The 22,220-nt window shown below is 39.4% G+C and overlaps 1 protein-coding gene across 3 annotated transcripts in view; it reads left to right on the top strand.

The window, feature by feature from the left end:
* The first annotated feature begins 9,623 nt into the window (after positions 1–9,623).
* TRAPPC6B (trafficking protein particle complex subunit 6B) overlaps positions 9,624–22,220 on the top strand; it is a 627,408-nt gene continuing 614,811 nt past the window's right edge. Inside the window, exon 1 of one of the 3 annotated variants that reach the window (XM_044074225.1) lies at positions 9,624–9,956. In XM_044074225.1, the coding sequence (XP_043930160.1) occupies positions 9,857–9,956 (100 nt within the window). In that variant the 5' untranslated portion in view covers positions 9,624–9,856. The remainder of the gene's footprint in view (positions 9,957–22,220) is intronic. The other 2 variants (XM_044074224.1, XM_044074223.1) reach the window with 2 other exon arrangements.

The raw sequence follows: 22,220 nt of genomic DNA, 5'->3' as shown, positions 1-22,220 counted from the left end.
TATGTTGATGTGAAACAAGTCGACCTATTTTGGGTTCAGCCCAGAAGAAAATGTAACACAACAAAAATGTTATGTAATGTCAAAGGTAAAAAATGCAGAAGATTTACAACGAAAGATGTAAAACATACAATAAATATAACAGGCACTATCAAACATACAGTACAAGATTTGTTGCAGTCATAGTTGGATAAATGACTTTCTAACATTACATTTAATGTGTCCTACAGGCATGTTTATTGCAAAAGCAACCTTTAAAGCAGGAAAACTGTATTGCCAGAAAAACATCAGTTTGGGACAATAATGTGATATTAAAGAACTTTAGCAAGAAGGAGTGTATAAATACGTGAGAACTGATGAAGGATCAACAATAATACATGAGTAAATGTGAATAACACTTAGTAAGGAATACTTCAGAAGACTTAAATTACTCCTGAAAACAGCACTGACATCGAGGAACAAAATCTAGGCTATAAACCAATTTGCTCTTCCTGCCCTAACTTACACTTTTGGAGTGATTGACTGGCCTCAAAACTTGCTGGATAGATTAGATAGGAAAACAAGAAGGATGCTTCATGCTCACCAAATGATTTATAAAAATCAGTGCATGCCAAGATTATATATTCATCATTCTGAAGGAGGGATGGGCCTCCTTGAAATTGATTATATGTATAGATCTGCCATCGTGGGACTCCACACATATCTGCTGACCTCACAAGACCCAAACATATTGAAAGTTTTGAAACATGAGGAGAATAAATCTAAGATGACTTCTCTGTTTAATGTAACAGAAGCTTATCAGCATCAAGCAGGAATGGAAATCAAACCAGAAGTAGATACAAATCAGGCAGCAGCTGAATGTGCCAGAAAACAAAAGAAATAATTTTATAAGGTGAAGGATCAGATGAGAAGGCAAGAAATGTGGAAAAAGCATAAATGTAGTTGCAAGTATAGAAAACTTATGGAAGAACCTCATGTTGATCAGGAACGAACACAGGAATGGTTAAGGAGAGGCGAATTCAAACCAAGAGATGAAAGGTTAACATTGGCGGCCCAAGATAGTGGGCTGCATACATGTTGGTTTATAAAGTCCATTGAACATGTGCGAAAGACAGACAAATGTAGGTTTTGTAAAACCGAACTGGAAACAGTTGCACACCTCATTGCTGGTTGTGACATACTAATGGCAGAAGGACTGTATACGGAAAGGCATAATAATGTGGTGAGACTGTTGCATTAGGGATTGTGCAAACATTATGGTATTAAAGTGGCTGAAAAACACTGGAAACGTAAGCCATAAAGCATTATAGAAAATGAAGAAGTCTACATCACATCGGATCATCCATTACCAACAGTTCAAAAGATAGATGCTAGAAAACCGGATATAGTGGTCCGAGAAAAGGAAAGAGTAGTATTGATCATTGAAATTGCCACACCCAGTGACACTGCAGTGTCTTACTTACAGAGACACAAAGTCATAAAATATCAGGATCTGCAGGCAGAAATGAGAGCAATGTGGAAGAAAGATACCCAGACAGTTCCAATAGTAGTAGGAACAACAGGTCTTATAAAAAAGAATTTACAATTGTATTTAGATATGTTACCAATACATGTAACTCCATACCAACTGCAGAAGGAGTCATTACTGGGCACATTGCGGGTGATGCAAAGAGCACTACTGGCTAACATCAAAGATTGAAAGAATAATTTCTTGAACTTTAATCATGCTTTGACTTAGGAATGAGGTCCATTCCCGTCATGATATTAGAAACCCAAAAACACTTAGAGAAATTAAAAAAGCAAGTTTTATTCTCTAAGCTGAGCCAAAGATGAGACAGCTGCTAGCTTGAGGTGATTTGGTCATGCAAGCCCATCAGTAATACACCAGGATTAAACTTTGCTAATAGGTCACTGGTTGAGAGTAGTGTAACCTTAAACTACTTAAAAGTCCCAAGGGAAATGCCATACTTTTTCGTATAGTATTGAGTAACCAGCAGGCTTGCTGCTCATGTGAGGAAACCAAATCGAATAATACTTCAAATATAAGTATATGTAGTTCTTAATATATACAAAAATATAGCCTTATTTATTTATCGTTTGTACCTGACCTTTAATGTTTCTATGTTGCATTTCATCAGCATAAGGCTGAGATGTGTTTGTTCATAGTTACTAGGCTTGCAGTCCATGGGACTATTGAGGAGCTTAGCCCAAAATTCCCAGTTGCCCCAAGACTAAGCACTGTCTAGTTAAGTGATTTGTTCAAGTTCACACAGCAGACTAATGAGGGCAAAGGGAATTAATACCTATACCACAGGAAATACAATTCACAGTCTTAGCCCTCTGTGCCAGCTGCCAGACTAGTTTGTGTCTGAAAGTGTACACTAGAAAACTCATGGCACTTAGAAAAGAAAAACACAACAGTGACTACAATGGGTGGGGGGGGGGGCAAGACCGGCCTTTGGTCAACTGGTGCCCTCTAGGCAAAAGGTCTCCACAGCGCCTGCCAATACCACCCTGTGCCCCCATCCTGGTCTATCTACACCAAATAAATACTGGAAAAGCACCCCTGCTAGAGCGGCACCCTAGGCGGCCACCTAGTTGGGCTATGCCTAAGGCCGGCTATGGGGGGGGGGCAACAGTCACAAGCAGCATGATGTTGCTGTTTAGCATAATCTCCAGCACAATTAACTTCCACCAGCAATTGTGCACCATTATAATGCATTGTATCATGCTGAATCATCTTATGTTTAATAACTTATTTGTTCATTAATAAAATCTTGCGGGTTAATGTATTTTCTGTTTGAGGTGTGTAACTGTACCATAACATGGGCATAACAGCTGGAAATGTTTAGATGTGCCTAGCTACACTATAATGACAGTATAACAGAGTCGAAGGGGTGTGCTTCATCCGTCCTCCTTGTAACACTAAAACAAATCATTTATTTTATTCATACATTACATTTCAAATTATGAAACAAAAATTAATGTTTCCCCATTGCAATTTAGACTGGAGCGCTCATTCATCACAACTAAAAGCTCACTTTACAGACTAAGTGCTCTGTCTGTACACATCGGCATCAGCATTAACTCCTTTTCCCCATTTTGTACATGGGGTGTCACATGACCTACAGTGACCATCACCTAGAGCTAACCTTCTCCCTGAAGGGGGGCTAATATTGAATATATACACATGAACTCATACATCTTGACTCAAACTGTCAGATTTTCAGGGACATCCATGATTTTGACTCAAATTTCAGATCTGCCCCTCTTAAAACTGGTGACTGTATGAGAAAAGGTGGTGAATTGCACTTAATAATAAAAAGAAGTTATATCTTACCATAACATTCCATCTGAGTTGTAAATCTTTGTTCATTAATTACTATTAGGACCTCAGTTCCATACTTGGAACCGATACGGCCGTTTCCAAGCTCACGCCAGCCAAAAACTCTCAGCTAAGACCTACCCATAATGCCCCTCTCCTAGTTACTCCATATTGAGTTTGCCCACCCCTAGATAATAGATGTAGTAATAGAAAAAATAGTAGAAGGCTCTGTCTGAGCAAATACCCTAACCAGGAGTTCCTAAAGTCCACCAGAGTCCAGGCAGGGGGAAGGAGAGCAGGAAGTAATGAATGAACAAAGATCTACAACACAGATGGAACATTATGGTAAGACATAACTTCCTTATCTGATGTTGTAAATCTTTGTTCATTAATTACTATTAGGACCAAGTCCCCAGCTACTTGAGTCCTGGGTGGCCCTAAGGAAGGATATAACTGAGCACCATAGAACCAAAAGATGCTCGTCTCCTGGAGGCCAAATCCAATTTGTAATGAGCGATAAAGGTATGAGGTCTTGCCTAAGTGGCTGCTGCGCAGATATCATCCACAGAGGCTCTGGAATTAAATGCTACAGAAGTAGCCATAGATCTGGTAGAATGAGCCTTTATTCTGGAAGATAAGGATAGCTTATTCTGTTGGTAGATAAAGGTAATGACATTTCTAAGCCAGGTGGATAAAGTCACTTTTGAAACAGATTTACCCAATCTGGGTCCTGCAAAGGCCACAAACAACTGATCTGTTTTCCTGAAAGATTTAACCCTTTCCAAATAACAATGAAGCTGACGATGCACATCAAGAGTGTGCAAAAGGTATTTGAGAAAAGAAAACTGGCAGGTCAATAGATTGGTTAATGTAAAAATCAGAAATGACCTTAGGCAAGAAAGAAGGGTCAGAATAAAGGGACACCCTATCTATGTGGAAGATCAAGTAAGGTCTCTTGATACTCAAGGACTGCAGCTCAGATACTCTTCTTGCTGATGTGAGTGCTACTAGAAGTAAGGTTTTCCATGACAAAAATTTTAAATAACATGAATCAAAGGGCTTGAAAGGAGGACCTGTGAGAGACTGAAGTACCAAAGTCAAGTCCCAGGGTTCTAAGGGAGGCTTGACCAGAGGTTTAGCATGTAATACTCCTTTCAGAAAGGTCTTGCATAGGCGGTGTGACATAACTGAAGAATTATCAAGTCCATTATGAAAATTGTTGATAGCTGCTAAATGTACAATGATCATCGATGCTGAGACTCCTACATGTAAAAGAGTAGTCAGGTGTTGTAGAATCTTTTGAATAGGCATAGAGAAAGGGTCTAAGTTCTGCTCTTTGGCCCAAATAGAGAACCTAGTCCATTTACTAGAATAAACTTTCCTGGTGGAAGGTTTGTGTGAAGCCAGAAGAATTTCACGAACAGGAGATGGGATGTCAGGCAGCTTGGCAATCATTGGAAGTGGAGGAACCAAGCTGTGAGCTTGAGACTGTGCAGGTTTAGATGAATCAGTCCCTGAGGATGAGATAACAGGTCTTGGGAATGATCCAGGATCCACAGGCTGTGAATCAGATGAGGCCATAGAAACGGGAACCAGACTTGATGAGGCCAGTAGGGGGCAATGAGGAACACTTTGCTTCTCAACCTCTGAGCTTTTTGGTGAAATTTTGGAATGAAGGGACATGGGGGAAAGGCATACAGAAGACCGGGGGGCCAATCATGCATTAAAGCATCCCTCGGTGGTTCTCCCTGAGGGGGATCAGGGCAAAGTAGCTTCTGCATTTGTAGTTTAGGGGGGAAGCAAACATGTCGCAGCAAGGCTTGCCCCAGCATTGGAAGATCCATTCCGATGTTACAGGGTTGAGGGACCACTCATGAGCCATCAGGATGTTCCTGCTCAGACTGTCCGCAATAAGGTTGGAACTCCCGGGAATGTGTGTTGCTATAAGGAAGTTGCTGGAAGCTATCGCCAAGTGCCAAATCCTCATGGCTTCCCGACACAGGGGGTAAGACCTGCTTCCGCCTTGCTTGTTGACATACCAGACGACTGACATGTTGTCTGACTGAATTGCAATGGTCCCAGAGGGTAGGGATGCATGGAACACTTGCAATGCTAAGAGAACTGCCCTCAGTTCCGGGACATTTATGTGCAAATTAGCCTCCTTGGGGGACCAGGTGCCTTGGACAGTCTTTCCCTGGAAATGCCCCCCACCCTAACAGGAAAGCATCCATGGTCACAGTGGCCATTGGCAGGGGAAGACAGAATGGTCGACACCAAAGATTCATTTGTGGCTTCATCCAACATAACATTTTTTCCTTGCAGCGGTTTGTAAGACATATCATGTGGTTGAGTGGGTGAGTTAGCAATGACCATTGTGTGGAAAGGAGCCACTGCAGGATTCTCATGTGCAGTCTCACCAGTGGTACCAATGTAATGGCAGCCACCATGGAGCCTAACAGTTGCAGTACAAGACATGCTGGTACATAGGTAGATGGTCTTGGATGTGGTGTGTTATGTTTGAAAACCTGTGAGGGGGGAGAGAAGCTTGAGAGGATGTTGTGTTGAAGACCACTCCAATGAATTCTAGTGTCTTCATTGGAGACAATAAGATTTGTCCTTGTTAACTGTAATCTCCAAGCGGAGAGTGAGACCTTGAGTGTAAGAAGATTCCTGGTCGGAGCGGTAAGGAGCTAATAATCTAGATAGGGAAACACCTGAAATCCTTGCAGTGAAAGATGAGCTACCACAACTGCCATACATACGAGGGGCTGTCAAGAGACCAAATGGCATTGCCCTGAACTGGTAGTGATTGGCTCCCAGCCGGGAGAGAAGAAACCTCTGGGAGTGGTGATCCAGCTTTATGTGGTAGTATGCGTCCTGGAGGTTTATAGAGCACATCCTGTTATCCCTCCCTAGGAAGGGAAGAATGGACTGTATCGTGACCATCCAGAAATTTTGAAGTGTAATAAATTTGTTCAATAGGCTGAGAGCCAGGATTGGTCTCCAGTCCCCTGTCTTTTTTGGCACTAAAAGGAACTTCGAGTAAAACCTGGATTCTGTCCGGTTTGGTGGTACTGGTTGGATGACTCTTTTCCTTAGCAGCTTTTCTATTTCTACAGCTGCTAATTCCCTCTGATTGGGTGGTACATCAGGGATGGGAGTTAAATCGAATGGTATTTGGTAGCCTCTGGATATTATTCTCTGCATCCAAACATTGGTAGTAATAAGATGCCAGGCTGGTAGATGCAGAGAAAAATGACCCCCAACTGCTTCTAGAGGAAAGCAATCAGGCCACTGCTCAGGAGCACTGGTAGGGTCTGCCAGAGAAAAAAAATCTCTAGTGCCCTGGTTACACGGACCCCCTCTACCCCGAAAGGGACATCTTCCATATGAGTTGCCCCCTCTGCCCCAGGGGGATTGTTCACTACGAGTCTCATGAAAAGGTCCTTGGGATTTCTTGAACCACATATTTCCTCCCTTTTGGTTCCCGGAGTAGGACCTCTGGGGGTTGAAAAGACATATGCCCACAGCAGACAAGGTCTTTCTGTCTTTCTCACTACGTGTAAGTGTGTCTCGTACTTTGGGTCCAAAAAGTGCAGATTCGTCAACAGGTGCATTGCTGAAGGAAGATTTAAAGGGGTCTGCGAAGTCACACAACTGCATCCAAGCATTACATCTCATGACAACGCCTGATGCAGCAGCTTGAGCTGCCCCCTTGGTGGAGAGAGATATCAAACGCATTGAGGAGTTTGAGATGGATTCAATGGTAGCTAGCTGTGAGGTGACAGTATCATGCACCTCATCCAGCACTACCCCACCAAAGAGGGAGACTTTTCAAAATTTAGGTCTCTTTGGAGGTGAGTAAAGTGTGCCAGATAGTACAGCGACCGAATGGCGACTGTCCCTGAAGCATAAGTCCATTTCCCTAGTCTGTCCATGGTCCACGGCTCTTTGTTTGGAGGATGGACAGTGGAACTATCTTCTGCCAGTTCCCTCTTGGTGGTCGCTGCCATGACCATAGAATCAACTGTCAACTGCTAGGACCAGTGGGGCTGGTCTTCAGGTGTAGATAAAATTTTTTGTCTGGCCTCTGAGGGACAGCTTCTATGTTGTCCGGGGTCTTCCAGGTACACTGCACAATGATTTTAAAAAATATCACTAGTAAAAGGAAAGGCCTGCCAAAGACAGGAGAGAGGGACAGTACCAAAAAAGGTAGAAAATTAAATAACCAAGGAAAAGGGTAGGAAATAGGCCTAGGTTATAGGCGACATTGAGAAAGGGGCTAACTTGACCAAAAATTAAATAATTTTGAAGAGAAACTGTCTTAAAATTAACAAATTTCTACTTAGCTTTGAGAGAGATGGCTAGCACGTCTGACTAGGAACACGGCAAACGAGATCTGGTGTAACTAGGAGAGGGGCATTATGGGTAGGTCTTAGCTGAGAGTTTTTGACTGGCACGAGCTTTGAAACGGCCATCCTAATGGTTATGAATAAACAAAGATTTACGACATCAGATTCAGGTCTTTCTAGAAAGGGGCTAAACCTCTGCCCCAAAAAAGGGTCGTAAGTTGGACAGTATCTTGTCCTTGGCAGGTATTCGAGTTTTGTAGCCGATGGAGCCAAAGAAACTGTCGGCACCATGGCCGGGGATGGTGCCGGAGCAGGTACAGTCATCTGAGCCAATGTCAGATCCAAGGACAGCACCGAAGTTAGTGGTGCCGAGGTTGGAACTGAAATAGGGTTGAATATCATGGATGGCACCAAGGGAAAAGACACAGAGCCTGGTGCCGAAGAGGTCTGCGCCGAGGGCGCCAGCGAAGCACGGAGCCGACTCAGTTCCGTAACTGATGGAGATGCAGGAACCGAGTAACTCCATTTTTCCTTATGTTTTTTTGTCTTTGGAGGGGGTGAGACCTCCGACCCAGAAAGACACTCCGAAAAAGGTGTCGAGTAAACCTTTTAAAATAAGTTTATTTTTATGTTCTGCTAGTGTATGATTACTAAAACTAGCACAAATGTCACAGTCAGCTTTAATATGATCCATGCCCAAACAGTAGACACAACAACTATGTGTATCTCAGTTAGGTATCTTACACCCACACTTGTCACACTGTTTAAACCCCAACTTAGCTTTGTCTAATGTAGTAAGGCACAAGGGTATCCTACAGAAAAAAACAAAATAAGGGAGAGAATACTAGTGATGGTATTTAAAAAATACCACAAGTGGTAAGGAAGGGCCTGTCAAAGGCAGGAGAGAGGGACAGTACCAATAATGGTAGAAATTAAATTACCAAGGTAGAGGGTAGGGAATAGAATTAGGTTATAGGTGACAGTGAGAAAAGGCAAACTTAACTAAAAAATAAACAATTTTGAAGAGAAACTGTCTTAAAAATAGCAATTTTCTACTTAGCTCTGAGAGAGATTACTAGCACGTGACGTCTGACTAGGAACGCGGCAAACGAGATCTAGAGTAACTAGGAGAGGGGCATTATGGGTAGGACTTAGCTAAGAGTTTTTGGCTGGCATATTGGTACCGAGGACAGAACCAAGGTCCTAATAGTAATTAATGAACGAAGATTTACAACATCAGATTAGTAATTACAATTACAGACTTCTTTTATTTCAGAAAATGTATGTGAAAATGCACATTTTCTTACTCTGTCAATGTCTCAACTTAATAGCGCTAATATTTTTGTCTCCAATTGTTTCTGGATATGTCCCAAATTCTGTTGAAATTTGTCCATAGCGCTCAACCTTCCATCTCCAAAATGAGGAATACTCACCTTCATAATGTGGAACAAATGGGTAAAATGTGGAACACATACTTATGGCTTACTAGGGAGGTCATAGGATGGTTAAAATATACTGTTTTTACTTCTAAAGATAATCTTTTAATGAATTAATATGATTAAATTCTATTTACCATGGATTTCACTTAAAAAATTCCTAACACTTAATGTGGGACACACTCTTTCAATGTGGAACTTTGAGGAACATGAACTTTTTAAGACCCCAAACGAGGTACGTTCCTCGTAATGAGGTACACTTGAGAGGTATGCGATTTGTCCCTTACTATGTGAAAATGGATGGACTAGAAAATATGTATGATAAAAACCGGAGATGGAGAGTACACCAATGATTACGGACATAATTCTCGGATTTCCTTTCATGAAAAAAAACGTAAATTAGCTTTACCAATCGTGCATCTAGCGTATTTCATTACTACAAACAGTTATACCGCTAACTAACCATAAGAGGAAGTGACGTTTTCACTAGGCTTTAGCTAGACAGGAAATAGTATTTGGAATATTTATTATATGTGAACGTGGTAGCTGTAACTCGGAAGCTGTGGTTGGTTACTGTATGTATATTGTCAATGTTAACGTGTATGGCCATGAATGATATTTCGAAAACTGTGAAAAGTGCAATCCAGTTTTGAATGTCCATCTGCTTAGTTTTTCTGTGCCTGGCTTCGATCATACAACTAACTACTTACAGAGCTTATATTTAGTCTTTCTCAAAGTTAAATATTATGAATAAGCAGGACATGGCAGATGAAGCCCTCTTCATGTTTTTGCACAGTGAGATTGTATCATACATTTACAAGTCGACTGAACAGGCGGAGGTGGTAAGTAATATTAAGAAAGCAGTAGAGGCTGTGTTGCCATCAGATTTGTTGTAAACAAGGTAGTTATCAAAACATGTTGCGGCGAATTACCATTGACAGAGAATGCAAACACTTATAGCTAGTAAACAGAAGCAGTAAGCATGCAATTACGGTAATAAACGTGGTTTGTAGATGTTGAACAGACTTGTTACATTTAATCTTAAATTCCCTTCTGCTGTCCGGGGATTGCGAAGTCCAAGGATTTCAGAGAGTTTGGCTGTGGTGCGTGCAAACATCATGCCCATTTATATCTTTCCATCCTGGGTGTTTACGTTTTATGCATGCCTTCTGGTTCGAGACTTACGTTTGAGTCCTTGTGCTGTACTGCAAAGATCTCTTCGTTTTCTGGACGTTTCTGATAGTGGACATTTTTGGTTGTGTGCATTTGCCATACTACATCCCTCCATAGCAAAGAAAAAAGTTCACGAAATTTCTTTCAGAAGAGACCGCACAAAACTATCTTTTGCACTTAGTTTTACTTCACAGTCTTGAAGTTGAGTACATTGTTATTGTAAGAAATAGTTAATGTGTGGTTATACGAATATAATTAAAACATATTTTATGGTGGCTGAGATCTGTGTGCATTTGTTCCCTCACTGGAACTTTTAGGACTCTTCCCTTCCAGTTCCAAGCTGCCTTGGCTTGTGCCCTTGCCATTTCCAAAGGCAACTGTTTCCTAATGCTGTAGTTGCCTTATTGCCCCCACCCCCTTTGATCCCTGTTGAAGAATGTGATTAACAGTACATTCAGAATGAGCCAGATGCAACTGAGAGCAGACTGAATTATGACTGTGAATGAGCTAATGGCTGTCATCTTGAATGCTAGAAAGTTAAACAGATAAATTAAACAAATTAGCTAGTTCTTTGGTTTTGTGGTATTGTGTAACTTAATAGCCGAAAGAAGAATAGCTGTGTATGTCATAATTTTTAGGAGTCTTGTAATATTTAAGGCTGAATAATTAAAGTACCACCTTTCATGGGAAAGCTCTTGGTTACTTGTAGTCACTAAAATAATGTAGCATTTTAATGCCCATATTAAGAACAGTTTTAAGGAATTGATGGATGAAATTAAAAACCTTGCCGTAAGTAGGATTAAATTCGAGCAGTCATTACAATACTTGGAAACATTATCCTTACAGATTAGAATAAGAAATTCTAAATTAGTTTCTTACCTCATAGACATAAATATGTTCTCAGTAACCTCCCTGCATGTTTTTGAGAGTATGCACAAGTCAGGTAACTCTGTAAAATATTCCGTGCCCTCCCAATAGTAGACACACCTCCTAAACTGTACCTCTAGAGTTACAGACAAAGCAAAAAATAATTAGGGAAAATGCCCACAGTTAGGAATATTATTAAATGCTGGTATTAGTAATATTATTAACATAGAAATTCTCAAAATAATTTCCACAAAAGTTTAAGAACAAGTTAGAAAAATCCAGTCAAAATCTGGACAGTGGAGAAGTATGGTGGTACCCTATAGAGTTTACTTAGGTAAAACATAAGGTTTCTTGTTTCAAATATTACACAGAGCAAATAAATGTAACGGTATATAACACACATTTTACAGAGAACAACATGGATGGAACAAGTACATGAATTGATCTGTAAGATATGGTGAGTGAGCTGAAGTCTAGAGAGATTGTTGGTGAATGTATTTAATTTTCATTATTGCTCGTCTGCTTTTTCTTTAAGTACTTATTTACTTACCTTGTGTTGTAATGCATACAAAGTAAGAGCTCAATATTAGGGATCATTAAATTATAAGCTGCTGTGCTTCAGTAAGCATAAATCTTTTTATGTTTTTGCATTTTTGTGAGGGATATATTCTTCTAAAAAACTTGCTTGTTGTCATCATTCCTAATGTATCTTAAAGCTGGTACCATTTGTGAAGGATGGAGTTTAGTTAATTTGTGCTAGTGCATTTTTCTGAAGAAAATAAGTATATGGTATAATTTGTTCAAAGAGCACCCACTGTCTGGTAGTGGGGACAATGAGTTTAGGAAAGTACAATAATGTTTGTAGCCAAATCAGGAGTAGCATTTGAGAGACATAGGTGACATGTTGAAGAGTTACAGAGTATGTGATATGTTTTGAAGAGAAGCAAGTCAGGTTAGGACCATTTCATTTCAGGAGTACATCAAGGGAACTTGTGTTGCTAGAAAAATTGAGATATGTTATGTATCCTCTCCCAGACCATAAATTTGAGTTTTACATTATTGCAAATGGTGAAGACCTATTTTGCTGTCTTAGTAATAGCTGTGTAAATACTGTGGCCCATGGTTGGTCTTAGTCATAAGCAACCTGGGGTACCAATCAGCTAGTAGCACATTTCTTACTTTTGTATTTTGTAAAATCTTAAATGGATGTCTTTATTTTCAATGCTAGGAGCTGTACTTAACAAATACCAAATATCTCAGTTTCTCCTTTATGTACCAAATACTGTTGCATCTTTTAGAGTAAAAATCTTTACTCATTATAAGTCTGCTAACGGTAGTTTATTATGTAGTAGCTGCATACATTGGCGTAGATATAGTAATCCATCAAGATCTTAAGTCTTATATCACTGGAACAGTCTCCAACAACAGTACTGATAAACTGAACCAAACTTCCTGGAGATTGCAAACTGAATGCTCAGACTTCTGTAACTCTTAAAGAATAAATTGTACTTTCCCTTTGTAATGGCAGCACTAAGCCAAACTGCACTGTTTGTTTGTAGTTTCTGGACTTCTGAACTGACTTCTTACTATCTCAGTTGGTGGATGTTTTAACTGACTTCTGTCTCAATCTTCTGAGTATCTGAACTGACTTATACCTTAAAAAGTGTCTCTCATTTATTTATTTATTTTTTACATGTGTTGACCGGGTTTGTAAGACTGAGCTGATAGCCCTTTTTCAGCGGAGGCCCGGGGAGTAAAGCTCCACATTTATTTATACAATATAGTACTTAAGGTATTGATTCAACAATTTGGAGAAAAGCTCCAGGTAACACTTGTTAGGAACTATTACTAATGTTCAAAATAGAATTTATATTGGTTACAGACAAGTTTAAAATGGGTTTTCAATAACAAACAGTTTTGAATACAGCCAAATAAAATACAGAGAAGACAGTACAGGTTTATACTTGGGTTTATCAATAACAAACTAATTATAAATTACATTATATCCAAAATAGCTAATTAATTATAAACATTAATTTAGAGATAGGATTGTGGAGGTAATACAGCATAGTTGGGAAGTTTTGATTAAAGGAGTTACAGTAATAAGTAGTGGATAGGGGTGATATGAGAGTAGAAGTATGTTTAGGTAGAGAAGGAAAAGTAAGATTATGTAGGTAGGGGAGAAATTGAGTAGAGATTTTAGGTAGGCAAGTGTGCTGCACCAGGAAATAGGAAGGAGAAGAAGTTAGGGAGGCTGAGTACTTGAGAACAAGGTAGGGAGGCTGAGTACAAAATCATATCATCTACAGATAAAACCAACTTTTTCTTGAATGCCATACCAATTATATCCTTGTATTACTGAATCCCATATTTTCTTTGCCGATGGCTCTAAATATACAGCAGATAAAAAAGAGGAAAGAGGACACCCCCACCTGGTTCCTCTGTTCAAACACAGCTTATTTGCGAGGAATTCTCCCACTTTTAATTCTTGCCTCCGATCCTTCATGTATCCCTCTAATTAACCCTATTACTATATCAGAGAATGCAAATTCTTCCAGCGCCTTACTCCTAAAATCTCAGCTTATTGTGCAAAATGCTTTTTCTGCATCAAGACCCACTACAAATGGAGGTATTTTCTTACATTCCGCTTGGGTCTGGATCATCATTATTCTGTTAATGTTGTTATATGTTTGTCTTCCCTCCACAAAACCACATTGATCTGTATCTATCAATTTTGGCAACACCTTTGCCATTCTTTTAGCTAGTTTAGACATGAACACTTTTATAATCATGGTTTAAAATTGAAATGGATCTGTGTGAAGCTGGGTCTGAAGGGTCTTTGCCATCTTTAGGTAACACAGCCGCCATAGCTTCCCCTCTTTAAAATACTGTTAAACAAAATCTTCCAAATCTTTATCACTTTCTTCCTCCTAATTTCCAGACATCTACAGTAATACCATCTGTTTCTGGAACTTTCCTGAAGATTGAGTATACATCACTGTTTTTATCTCATCATCTCTTATGTTAACTGTTGTTGTTGAGCTTTGTCTACCTCTAAATTTGGCATAATTAAGTCTTCCATAAATATTTCCATTTGTACTCTTTCTTGAATTCCACATTCTTCACATTCTGTTTTATAGCATACAGTACTGTGTTCAGTTCAGCTCGCTGAGCTGAACAGTAATCTGATAACTCGGTCACATTAGTCCATGCCTTTGGTCTGCTCTGGTAAGCTGCAGTTTTTGCATGAAATGTATAAAATCTTGAACAGTTTACACGTACACATTTACTAATGGAACTGAACTGATTTGATTCTGGAGCTTAACTTGTCTGTCTTTTGCAAGTATGTGAAGTTTCCTCATACAGTAAATTACATTGCACTCTTTCTTTACATGGAATCTGAACATTTGACTTCACTTTACTCTGCCCTGGAAACTACCACATTGACAAGGAAATGTACCTCCTTGGACTATATGAAGAGAGACATGATTGAGATCTCAGAATATGTGTTACAGGCAGGTATGAGCCTAGCACTGACCAGCATTCTACCATCTTCAAGGATGATTTCACAGTACTAGCAGAAATGATTGACTTTAATAATTGCCTTCCAGATAATGGCCTAAACATTATCCACCCCATAGTGATTTTTTTAGGCATTGCCAAACAAACATTCAAGCATAAAAAAGCTACTCGGGACAACCTAAAGGTGTAGCTGCTCATTGTTAACAGTGTCAAGAAGAAACTGCACTCCATGGAAGCTCTCCTCACCATGGAGAATGCTGACATCTGTGCAGTTACTGAAATGTGACATCAGCATTCTCCAGGCTGACACTTGTACAGTTACTGAAACATAACATGGTTCAGAGCCACTGGCACTCCAACAGTGCATGTTTATAATGCCTTTCATACATTCCGGCCACACAATGAACATGAAAGAGCAAAAGGTGGTAGTCTATGTACATAAAGGATAAGCATACCTCACAGCTGGTCAAACAATATAACATGCTCGAGCTACTCCATGTCCAACTAACCATGAGAAAATCCATTACCATATTCTTGTTAGCAACAGGTCCCCCACCATGAGCCAGGAATCCTCTACATCTTACCTGAAGTTACTAGAGTCACTTACCATCCATCCCAATACATTACTCTTGGGTGATTTTTAACTACTCCTCCATTAATTGGGAGGCCTACACAATCACTAACATGCTTTGTAAATTAAAATGCCGTGGAACAGCTAGTCTGCACTCCCACTAGCAGAGTAAATATCCTAGATCTGGTGCTCACAAATATGGGAGAGTGCTGCACCCCCCCCCCCCCGTGTGATGTCTTTATTGGTAAGATCAGATCACAAAGTTGGTCTCCATTGAAGTAAAGGTAAAACTAACCCCTCACTTAACCCCTAAAATTAAGAACTTCTCTAAGGTAAATTACTCCCTGTTAAGGGACAGCATAGCTAGTTTCCAAGCTCCCCCAAATCCAGAAAATACAGAAACCTAAGCAAATGTGTACACAAGAGCCCTGTATGACCATATAAACAACTGCACAGAAACAGCCTTACCAGAATGAAATAAACCCAGGTCAACCCACAAAAACAAACCACCCTGGTGGATCCCTGGTATTAATAGGTTGTATAAGAAATAAAAAAAAAATCCTATCAAGAAGTAAGAGGGAAAGTGCACAACACAGCAAAAAGTCCTGCATCTACACAAGTGAATCAGGTAACCAGTCAAATCTCTGAAAGCAGACTTTGAGGTAAAAATAGTCTCCAAAGCTAAGGATTTTTCAGTTATGTTTGCGATCTTTAGGGCAGCACCCAACAATGTGTGGAATTAGTTGCAGGTGGTATCACCTGTACTCAGCCAAAAGGCACAATAAATCAACTGACCAACTAATTCTCCTAAAATTTCACCTCTGCATTACCCCAGTTCTCCCCCAAGAAATACTGTCCACTGCCAATTATCACAAAAGAACAGGTTGCCACTGTGCTCTATAAAGCTAAAAACATGACTTCAATAGGACCAGACAATATACCAAGTTGCCACTTAAACAGCTTAAAACAGGATTTCCCATTAGGATCTCTGTTTAACCATAGCCTCTGGATTGGCTTTGTCCTGATAGAGTAGAGGACAGCAACAGCCATCTCCCTGCATAAAGGGGGACCATCTACTGACCTGGGAAATTACAGACCCATATGTTTGAACAGTCTTGTATGTAAGGCCACTGAAAGAATGATCATGGACCTGATAAATGATGACAGAAAATCTCCAAACACTTGACCCGACTCAATTTGGCTTTGTCAGGGGCAGGTCATGCCTACTTAATCTGGTGGATTTTTTTGAGAAAGTCACTAAGGCCATGGATAAGGTAGAACAATGCATGCAGCCTACCTCATCCTGGTCAACATATTTGACACAATTCCTCACTCCAGGATTATAAATAAACTCACAAAACTGGACATAAATCCCTGCATCGCCAGATAGATAGCCAGTTGTCGCACAGGTAGGACACATGGTTAAAGTGGATGATTCCAGATTCAGCAAGAGGCCAGTTGTTATGCCACAGGGATCAGTGCGGGACCACTCCTATTCTGAATATATTTTTCTGAAGTCAAGGCTGATGTGGAAGTCCTCTGGATGACAAAGTTTGCCGACGACTGCAAGCTGGTGGGAGTCACTAAATCCTTTGGTGATATAGATATCCTTCAGGACAGCCGAGATCAGACAAATGATTGGTGCCAGAACCATGACCTAAAACTAAATGCAAAAAAATGCATTATCATACCCTTTGGGAAGTCCGACATGCCTGCAAATTACAGCATCAATAGCACACCCCTAAGAGTAGACTCTGAGGTTAGAGATCTAAGTACATAGATAGCCTAAACTTTGACTGCCATTTGTCCACAGTGGTGAAGAAGCCCTTCTATGTGGTATAACTTAGAAGTAAAATGATCTCATCCAGATCCAAGGACATTATAGTCCCACTGTACTTGGCCCTCATCAAGCCAATAATTGAGTACAGAGTGCCATTTGGCAAGTACTTGACTAGGCACGTACAGCAGCTGAAGTGACCTCAGAGGTTCCTCACAAAGAAAATGAAGGTGTAAACGTGACCCATGCAGATGGACTGAAAACTGTATCCCTTTACTCTATCTCTTACCGACAGTTAAAGGGTGACCTATGTCTGACGTACAAGGTACTCACAAATCCAGCCCTGACGGAGATGCTACACATCTGCAAGTCAAACCGCAAGAGGGTCACCTGGATCTAGGGAGTTAAACCTAATCAGTGACTCAAACAAAACATGCTGGAGAGACAGAAATGTCTCTTGGAGCTTTCCCCTTCTTTGTAATAGGCTTCCTATTCACATTAAGCAGAGTCCTTCCCTGGCCCTCTTCAAGCATAGTTTGGCTCAGCGGATGGAGAATTGTAAATTCACACCTGGGGTGGCACCTATGTCCATTATGGACAGGGACAATCTGTAAGATACTCAAGGTATAGGCACAAAACCATGTCATCTTGTCATTCCAAAGACATGCATCTGGAGCGTTTCTCCCCGGGCCTCCGCTGAAAACAGGCTCTGTGGAACCTAGTCGGACATTCCCGGTCAACAAATGTTAAATAAATAAATAAATCTTCTTGCCCCTCAGGGCCATATATTGGGTAAAATTGGGTTATATTGCCTAGGCTCATAAGGACTCTTAAGCCATTATCCTAGTATTTTCCTGTGAACCTATGAATAATATACCACTAAGAGTTGATCCTGTTGTTTGGGATTTGGGAACTTATGTGAACAAGTGACTCTTTTTTTAAACAAGAAACATATGTATTAAATTATCACTTATGACCTAGGCAGTCATGCATTTATATAAATGAAAACAAACCATATTGACATAATTTTAGTTGCAAACATTATACATCACTGAGAATCTATCCAGTCACTGTCAGTCAGTCATTACATAGCTCATTCAAATCCTGCCTTCTTTTAAACCTCATTCCTCTTTTGCATATATTGGTCCCACAATTCCCATTTTTTTTCTTTATAATTTGCTCCTACCCATTTAAAGGTCCCATTACCAGTTATTTTTCTCTCTCACTATATTTGCTGCTTCTAGTACAGTTGGTTTAGACTTTGATTTCCATTTTCTAGTAATTGCTTTTTTGGCTGCCACCATACCTCCTACTGTGCAATACCTTAACCTTTGTCACTCCAAGTAATTCTTGTTACTTCTTAAACATATATCTTTTTCTTTTATTTCCACCCTATTTTTAAACTCCACTTTAATTTTATTCCACACTCTAACTATATTTTCAAAAGAAATTTCTATCTTCTCTAATAACTCCCAAAACAATTTCCACTAACTATTCCTTAAATTCCCCCCTTTTCAACAGATAGGTGGGAAAGTGTTGGTGTCTCATTTTTATTTCATAACCCTGTATTTTTATTTTAGTTATTATTGGCGTGTGGTCTGAAATAGTTATTGGATGTGTATCAAAACTTTCAATTAAATGCATATGTTCCTGTAAAACATAGTTTCTGTCTAGCCTAGCCCAGTTTTCATATCTTGGGGAATGACATGCACATTTAGTCTGAACTCCTACTACTGAATTCACATCTTCCATGCCAAATATTTTCATGAATTTCTTCAAAAATCTACCCTCCTTTATTATATTTTCCTTTCTAGGCTCCCCCAAACACATCTTCATTGGTGCAAATCAAATTCCAGTCCCCACCTTTAAGTAATATTCCCTGCTGAAAGCTGATTTCTCCCAGAACAAACCTCCACTGTAGCAGTTTTAGGTGGAATATAAATACATGCCATTGTAATCTTCCTCCCTAGCTAGTAGCCCCATAGTACTGAAAATATACCATTATCTTTTTTTATCCTGTTCTGTCACTATTGGAGCTCCTCTTGCAATTAATATAAGTACTCCTCTTTTCCTTTGTACCCAGGTATTCTGCTGAATAACCATTATGAAAATCTTTCTTTATCAAATTCACATTTTCAATTCTTTCCAAATGTGCCTTCTGTATTTGCAGTCTGCATTTTCTAATATAGTTCGCTACTCTTTCTTTCTTTTTTGTATGACTGCGGTGGTGGTGCTGCAGTAGCGTTGTCGCCTCACAGTAAGATATTGTCCTGTTCGATTCTCAGCTAGAGCGTCTTCTGTGTGGAGACATGCGTGAATGGGCGTACCTTCGATGAAGGTTGTGCGTCAGGGCTGGCAACTCGGCACGTAAAAATCTACTGCCATTGATTTGCGGACTGGTGTTCCGCTATGGCGACCCCTAACCGGGAAAAGCCGAAAGACACAACAACAACTCTTTCTTTCTTTTTTGCATACTAGTGACCTAAATTTTGACCAGCATGAGTCCATTGTTGTATGAAAGTCCTTCTATATTCCACAGTTTATAAACAAAGGGATTGTGTCTTGATCTAAGGATGTCATTGTGTCCCTTTACTCGGCCCTCATTAGGCCAGTCATTGAATATAGTGCTCCCTTTGGCATGTATCTGCCCAGACACATGCATCAACTGGAACGCCGACAGAGGTACCTTAATAAAAAGGTACAAGGCCTAAATAATGTGTCTTGCATGGACCTTCTAAAAACCTTGTTACTATACTTTGTATCCTACAGACTGCTAGGAGGTGATCCTTGTCTTGCATACAAGGCATCCTCTAACCAATACCAATGGATTTACTACACAACAGCAAGTCAGAAGGCATAAAAATACTCTTGTTCTGCAACATCAACAGAACAGTTTGGAGGGACAGGTATATCTCGCAGAGGATGCTGCTGCTTTGGAACAGACTCCCCATCCACGTAAAACAAAGTTCACCCTTGTCCATATTCAAGTGCAACTTGGACCTATGGATGGGAAAACAGAAAATTTACTCCAGGACTGCCTCTGGACAGAGGCAGCTTCTAAATGCTTTATCCCATGCATGCTCCTAAATGTTTTATCCCATGCATGGTTACCCTCAAATTGTCTATCGTATGATCTCAGTTATTCTCATTAGGGGTAATACATAATTATCGATCATGGGATATATTAGGCTAGTCGATAACCAAATGGACTAGGTTAATTTGAGCACAAAAAAGGAAGTTTGCTAGGCTTAAGTGCTCTGCAAAGGCAGCTAGGCTAGTACTTAACCTGTGAACCTATAAAAATGCAACATTGACTTTAAATTCTACATTCTGTAAAAGTAGTAAAATGTCATTTGTTATATGTAAACATTCTTCTGTTTGTATCAATATGTCATTTATGCATTAAAACACTTTATTACCATAATTCACTATTTTTAAAATTCTTAACGATGTCTGCTGAAACAAAAAATATCTGTCAGATCTGCAACTGTAGACCATTTATTCCACAGATTTAACTTGACTGTCGTTCCTGGTGTGTCATACACAACATGTGCTGCCAGAATGGTGTACATATTTACTAATTTCAAATCTAATACTAGCCTGTTACTGTCTTTTTTTTTTTTTCCTTACAGGCCATAAAAGGGAATTGTATGGACTTTATTCTTTCACTATATTGACCTTTCTTTTCCATTTTTAATACACATATAAATGTTTTTCATTACTTCTCTGAGAATAAGATACTGTTTCTGAAAATGTGGTAACTTTTCTGCCTGCACTTCTGCTGTGGCAAGTGAAACAATTTATTTTGTCTAGCCCACGAGTCTACTTATTCCTGTAGTAACTGATTTTTCAAATCCTGTACATCATGTGCACAATCCAGTGCACACAAATTCTTACAAGTGTCTTCTGTTTGAAGTACCATACATTATGTATAATTTTCTCTCTCAATAAAATCTTGTTACTGAAGTCTAAAACAGCATAACTCATAACATGTCCATACCTAGTATGATAATGTCACACTGAGATCTCTTCACTACTGTAACCTTTAACCATTTAAATCCTGACATCATTATAACTGTTCTTAGTGTCCTGTGGGGGAGGTCCGTTTGTAACTGTAACAGATGTCTGTGTCAGTCAGTACATTGCACCATAATTTCTTTGCTGTAAGCAATGAAATGTATGGTGTGCCATTTTTCTCTACTTAAACAATCCCATATAAATCAGATGGTTTGGTGCTGGACTGCCACAACCTTTGCAGATAGATATACTGAAAATTCTTTTCTATAGAACTGGTAACAACATTGAGCTATGGAACATTTTTTTATTTTTCCCCTGAATTCTGTATATTGTTTATACTGTTGTTTACTTTACTAGACTGATGTGTTTTTGAATGATTGCTCTAAATCTCTGCTCTCTGATCCCCCCCTCAGTGCAATATTTACAATGGCTTCTGAAAACCACAAACTAGAATTTTACGGTCTGAACAGTATTTGCGTTTGAAATTATAGTGATAGCATTAACTTGAGACTGAAAATGTTTTGTGTTCTGTCTGGAAAGCTCATGTCACCTGTTTACATCAGGCTGATTTATCTTTGCAGTACTGCATTTTAGCTCTGTGTTACATGTGATGTAGCATTTGCACTGATTTCTTAAGAATTTAAACTAGATTTTTTTTTTATAATTTACATATTACTCAAAAGTGAAACCACACTGATATCAGAAGCTGAAAATACTGTCATTTCTGTAAACACGGATTCATACTGCAGATCATAAGGAAGTCTTTCCATAACCTTACTCGTTATAGCTTTCTTCTGCTCCTTGAACTTTTTATGTCTGTAAGTATGTTCAATTGCTGAACTGGTAGCATTTAAGTTTAAATTAATATTTTTGGAACACATTTTCAGACTGCTTTACTAATTGTTTTTAAGTTTAAACCACACATTCACTGGTACTTTTACTGTATTTACTGTCTTGATATAGCTATAACGTTTACATTTACTTGATTCATTTATTGTAGATGTCTTTAGAGTTTTCTGAGATTTACTGTCTGATTTAACTAGAAAATGCATTGTAACAAAAATGAATGCTCCTGTAAGGAAAATTGAAGGGCATTGAGCCGATGGCTTGTCAGCTTGCAAATTCTTCAAACTTCCTCTTGTAAGGATTCCTTTGCTTCTTCAACTTCACACTGGTAACTTAA

Source organism: Protopterus annectens, chromosome 6.part0 (assembly GCF_019279795.1).
Source record: "Protopterus annectens isolate FY-2018-M chromosome 6.part0, PAN1.0, whole genome shotgun sequence".
NCBI classification, from domain to species: domain Eukaryota; kingdom Metazoa; phylum Chordata; order Ceratodontiformes; family Protopteridae; genus Protopterus; species Protopterus annectens.
Note: the sequence above shows the minus strand (reverse complement) of the source record. Positions and strands in the feature narration are given on the sequence as shown.